The sequence below is a fragment of the Tripterygium wilfordii genome, chromosome 13, assembly GCF_013401445.1.
Source record: "Tripterygium wilfordii isolate XIE 37 chromosome 13, ASM1340144v1, whole genome shotgun sequence".
Classification (NCBI taxonomy): domain Eukaryota; kingdom Viridiplantae; phylum Streptophyta; class Magnoliopsida; order Celastrales; family Celastraceae; genus Tripterygium; species Tripterygium wilfordii.
The window spans coordinates 16,101,631-16,107,082 of record NC_052244.1 but is presented as its reverse complement, the minus strand read 5'-3'; the positions used below and the strand labels follow the sequence as shown (position 1 = coordinate 16,107,082).

The following is a 5,452-nucleotide window of genomic DNA, read 5'->3' as shown; positions in this document are numbered from 1 at the left end:
TGAAATGAATGACGAAATTGAATATACGTAATAAATTCCAATTGATTTTAATGAATCCAACTCATTTTTGAAGTAAAAACTCAGATAATGTTGCTTTGCAACATTGTGGATCCTTTATTTGTCTCTGTACCGTGTCTTGTGTCGCGTTGGAGTCTCAACAATCCAATCAATTCAGCAGCCTAAATTTACATTTTGATTTTAGGATAGAAAAGGATTCTGACTTACAGTCATGGTTCGCTACTTGTATTTTAGAGGCCCTTAGAAATCGGCTGCCTGGATTTCTGGAACATTTCTTTCGCAGCCGGAGGGAGGAATCCTTCCGGAGATCATATGCAGCATTTGCACAACATTCCTCGCTATCAAGCTCTTCCTTTTCCGCAAATCTCTATAAATAATAAGAACCCGAAGATGGTCGAATTCCATTGCACACAGGAAATCAAAACTATGTGAGCCAACCACCCCCACACAGAATAGCATCTTTCAAAATCCATAAAATCATGGAATGTCCTTTTAAGAAGTTCATGACAAGTTTCATGTTACAAAATTGAATTGGAACTGTTTCGAACCCTAATCAATAATTGACGGGCGATAATGTACTTAGAGGGTGAGAATTACAAACAAATAAGAGCACATTCCACCACCCTTGGGTCATGTACTGCTTCGACCAATTGATGGAACATTGAACCTTGTGAATATACCCACAGCTTACAATCCAATTGCTGGAACCTGCTAACATATTCACACTTGCATCCCACCTCCGCCATTATTATCAAACTACTGAGGGATGCGTTTCATCATATTCGTTAACGGGCGACAACCACATATAATCTTTATCTGCACCCGCACAAAAGAAATATCGCAAGACAAGAAAATATCAATCAGGTAGACAACAGAAAGCTATAATTCTTCTTTGGTACAAATTGAGTGACTTAAAGCAGCCCTACTATTTATCCCAAAAAAAGGATCAGAGAATAAAAGTACAGATAAAACACTGCCTAAAAAGATCAACATACCATTGTTGAACCTTCCTGAACTCTGTGAGGACTGGATATATATTCTCAAACGCTGTGTATGTCTCTTCCCGTACCTAAGACGTCAAATGAAGAAACGAGTTAGGAAATGCAATCAACAAGCAGCATGCATATATAAGAGCGCAAACAAAAAAAAAACCCAAATCACCTTAGCTCCAGTAATCACAATTTTTCCTGATACAAAAATAAGGAGCACAATCTTTGGCTGCTTCATTCGATATATAAGGCCAGGGAAAAGTTCTGGTTCATACTGCAGGATAATTACACAAGGTGAGCTGTCACAGATAAAGAAGCTGAACTGCAAGTCTGCAGCCCAAGCAATACATAAAGTCCTATTTTCAACAATTAAAACATAAAATAGATAAGCCTATTAAAAACCTAACTGAAAAATCTGAAGATTGTAAAAGTGTCTTCATTCTCCTGGCAAAATTAAACCCTACACCTACATAAATATAAATTCATATTCAGGAACAGATGATGATTATAACTCACACTTGAAAAAGCACCATGAGCATATGCCAGGCCTTCAAGTCTGATTGGGAACTTAACATCACAGGAACCAACAATATTCTGAACCTTGAAATCCTGCCAAAAGGCCGATCACAATATAACTGTAAAAAAGGTGGCCAGCAATATATACACACCGAGGGAGAGGAGAAAGAGCGATCAAGTACCTTAAACTTAGCAGGAAATCCAAGCTTCTGGATGATTCGAGCATACTGGAAAGGCACATATATAAGTGTGATGTAACAGCTATATGTCAACAATACTATGAACCAATTTCAGAAAATAACATTGTATGCCATCAAAAAAAGTCAATATTACAAATATTAAAGAATTTTATGGGGAAGCATCTACCTTCCTAGCCGCCAGTTTCGACTGTTGTTCACTTTTGGCCCCTGTGCACACCTGTTATAAAAGTTACTTAACCATGTAAGCTGAAGGCCAAAAGCAACCACAAGAACACAACCCGCAAGTAACAGTAAAGGCAAATCATAAATGGGCTATTCTGTACAAGCAGAATCGGACAACGCGGACATACTCACCATCTTGCCAGAGGCAAAAATCAAAGCTGTAGTCTTTGGCTCCCTAATTCTCATGATCACAGCAGCAAAACGCTGTACCACATTGATGAACAGAGAGGTTTAGAGATGATTCACAACAAATAGCATGCAAGTTATAGAAACAGTAGAGAAGACCAGTACATCATCATATGCTCTAACTAACAAATCCAGTGGGGTTATACACTATCAAAATCCCATTCAACAAAAGCAAATTCCGTGGAAACCCATAACAACATAATGTAGACTCACATCCCAAAAAGCCCGGAATACCTTAGGGTTGTACTCGGCGTTACGAGCTTGCAACGCTATTTGTTTAAGATCAAGCTTGCAGTCGAGGTTGACTGTGGATACAATGTTCCTATAAATACATTCCAACATTAGTACTTACAAAGAATTTAAAAAATTAGTATAATTAATTCAATAGCTAGTCTAGTATTCAGATACAAAGTAGAAATACATAGCCATCAAAATTAATTGGGAAAAGAAAGTTTATTTGCTTTCAAATACCAATGCTGTCCTCAAATTCATCATCCTCTTGCACACCAACAAAGTCCACCATTCGCATAATTGAGAGTACATTTTAAACTTTGGCGGCACACTTCAATATCCAATATACACACACCTAATTGGTCAACAATGGCATGTGTAAACTACCATGCTTAAAAAAGTCACAACAAACATCATTAACATCTTTACATGTGAGGGTGGGTGTGTGCATTTGTTCCCGTAAAAAATGGTTTTGACTTTTGAGAATGTACTCTTACATATCTGAACCTTCAAACCAGCTTCAGCCAAACTTAAATTACGCAATCAAATTCATTACTTTCCCTCACGTAGTATAGTCAATACAAAATATTACCACCATGTTCCATCTCCAATTAATCTATTAAACCAAAAACCCATAAGAAACTATGAAGGCACACCCCAGAAACATCACATAACAAACATCCATCAAACCTTTGAAAAACAAAACTCAGAGAACCAAATCTTTAAACTTTAACTAATTCAGTTCAGATCCAAATATTCAAGGGTACATCTATAAATACGTGTGAAAAAAACAACAGAAAAAATTGAACAGGGGACTTACTGGAGAGTAGGAACAATGCCAGATGGGTGCTTGGAGAGGTCCACTGGCTGGCTCCCTTCCAAGCCACCTTGCTCTGCCATTCGATGTGTTCCTCACCCTCAACTAAACCCCAGCAGATCCCTCGATTTAATCTAATCCGCGACCTAAACCTAATTGAATCAAATCCCAAACCGAGATTAATAATTGAGCTAGTTTTTTGTAGATCGCAGAAATTCTCGGTTCGTAATCATTAACAGGAGTGTAGAACTATACAGATCTGGGCTTAGATCCCAAAAAAAATCAATTTTTCAATAAGAAATCAATGAAAATCGGTAGATCTAGGGTTTGGAAAGGGAAAAATCAGGTGGATTTGGGGAATCGGTGAGAAGATATATATAGGGAGGATCGAAGAGAGGGAAGATTTTGAAAATTGATTTATTTTATAGGTTTTGATTTAAGAGAAGAAGATATTGCTGTCGTTGTTGTTCTTTGTAGGTGTTGGGGGGTCTCTCTAGAGGTCTGAGCGATTTTGAGGGTTCGCGTTTTGTAATCCTCTGATAATGGGAGAGAGATGGTTCGCGATTGGGTGATCCGACGGTTGAGAGATGTTGTATGTATTGGGCTGGGTCTCTCTTGAATTAGCCCACATCCAGTACGAATACTTAGTTGGGCTTTGCCCATAATGATTTCACACGAGCTTGGCCCACTGAAGACTTTAATTTTGTTCAAACTCCTCGCCTTTTGTTTTGTCCAAAGGCTCTTGACAGCAAAGCATATGTGTATAACAACAAGCTTGAAGCCCATGTAAACAAGGCCCTTAAATACAATGAGATAAAATCCTAAGCCCAAATGAAATCAACAAGCTTAATGAATGTGATCAAAAGCCCAGCTCTTGCATTAGGGTATTCTCAAAATCTTCTAGGGCTGGGACTGGGTCGGAATTATCGGTCATTATCGATTAACCGATCCATTATCGGCCGACCGACATTGTATCATTAACCGACCCACAGACTCGGGCCGATAATGGCCACTGACCCATTCATTTGTGGGTCGGTTGATGGTTTTAATAATACTCAAATGTCGGTTGCCCGATAATTTAAGAAAATGTTAAAACTCTGCCATTTAGAATGTGGGCCTTGGAGAGAAAAACACTACACAAAGTGATCAGCCCAAAACAAATAAGAAATCTAAATATCTAATTATATTGAGGCCCATAATGATAGACCCATTGAATATTGTCTTCGTGAAATAAGCCCTGAGCACCTAACCTAACAGTCCTCAATCGAAGAACCTTCACGAAACTCCAGAGACGGCCATGGTAAAAATAGAAACTGAATGGAAGGCTATTCTTTACATCCAGTGGCAGAGACGACAAGTTCGATTCACGTTGCAGCCGCCACCAGATCATCATCACCAACAACCGCAACATACCCACTCTTCTTCTTCAATGTTTAATTGCCCAGTTATCCAAATCGTCACAACCACCACCGCCGCCATCGCCATTCACAAACCCCAAATTCGCTACTCAATCTTGATATGGTATGTTCCAAGAACCTAAGATCTGAACCCGATCTTGGAGGATTTACGGCTACAACTCTGCGTCTCTGCCTGATATAAGTCTTCCATCAATAATAACTTGTGATATATTTTTTGTTCGATCTTTCTTTTTTCTTTCAATCCCATGTTTGTAATTTTTAATGGGTTTTGCTCTTGGAGTTATTTGGACTCCAAACTTTGGGGATTCAGACATTTAGTGATCAATTGAGGATTATATTAATCTTTATATGCTCCGATATATCATCAATCTGACTAGAATTGTAATATTCTTTTCTTTTGATGATAAATAACTTGTGGGTAGAGAAGCTATGATGGTGACATGTTGATTTGATCTGGTTGCAAAGGGAAAGCACAAAGCAGGATAAGCAAATTTATCTGATCTAGTTTAAAATCGGTATACCATTTATCCGACCAGCAACCGACCCGCAAAAGTCGGGCCGATAATGGTTTTAGAATTAGTGAAAAGTCGGTTGGTCGATAATTGGTCGATAAACAACCGACCTGACCCAGTCCCAGCCCTAAAATCTTCTACAATTTGCACGAGCTTGACGGATGAAACAAGAGAACGAGCAACTCACCATGGAAGCTTTAGAGGAGCTTCTATGATGCAATCTTATCACAGAGAGACGAAGAATGGAACCGATAAAGTTGTGCAATCTCAATTACACAAGCACAGAAGCAGACAAAGAAATCGACAGAGGTAGAGGAGGATGATTGTGGCTGAGGGTGTAAAC

General features: G+C 38.8%; 1 protein-coding gene across 1 annotated transcript; it reads right to left on the bottom strand.

Moving 5' to 3' along the window:
* Window positions 1-434: 434 nt before the first annotated feature.
* Window positions 435-3,705, bottom strand: LOC120013153 (TATA-box-binding protein 2). Its single transcript, XM_038864872.1, has 9 exons — window positions 3,183-3,705; window positions 2,366-2,453; window positions 2,078-2,149; window positions 1,890-1,940; window positions 1,706-1,750; window positions 1,524-1,616; window positions 1,180-1,281; window positions 1,014-1,087; window positions 435-834 (listed from the first exon to the last, which is right to left on the bottom strand). Coding segments are annotated over exons 1-9 (606 nt in total). The 5' UTR covers window positions 3,263-3,705; the 3' UTR covers window positions 435-833.
* Between the last annotated feature and the right edge of the window lie 1,747 nt (window positions 3,706-5,452).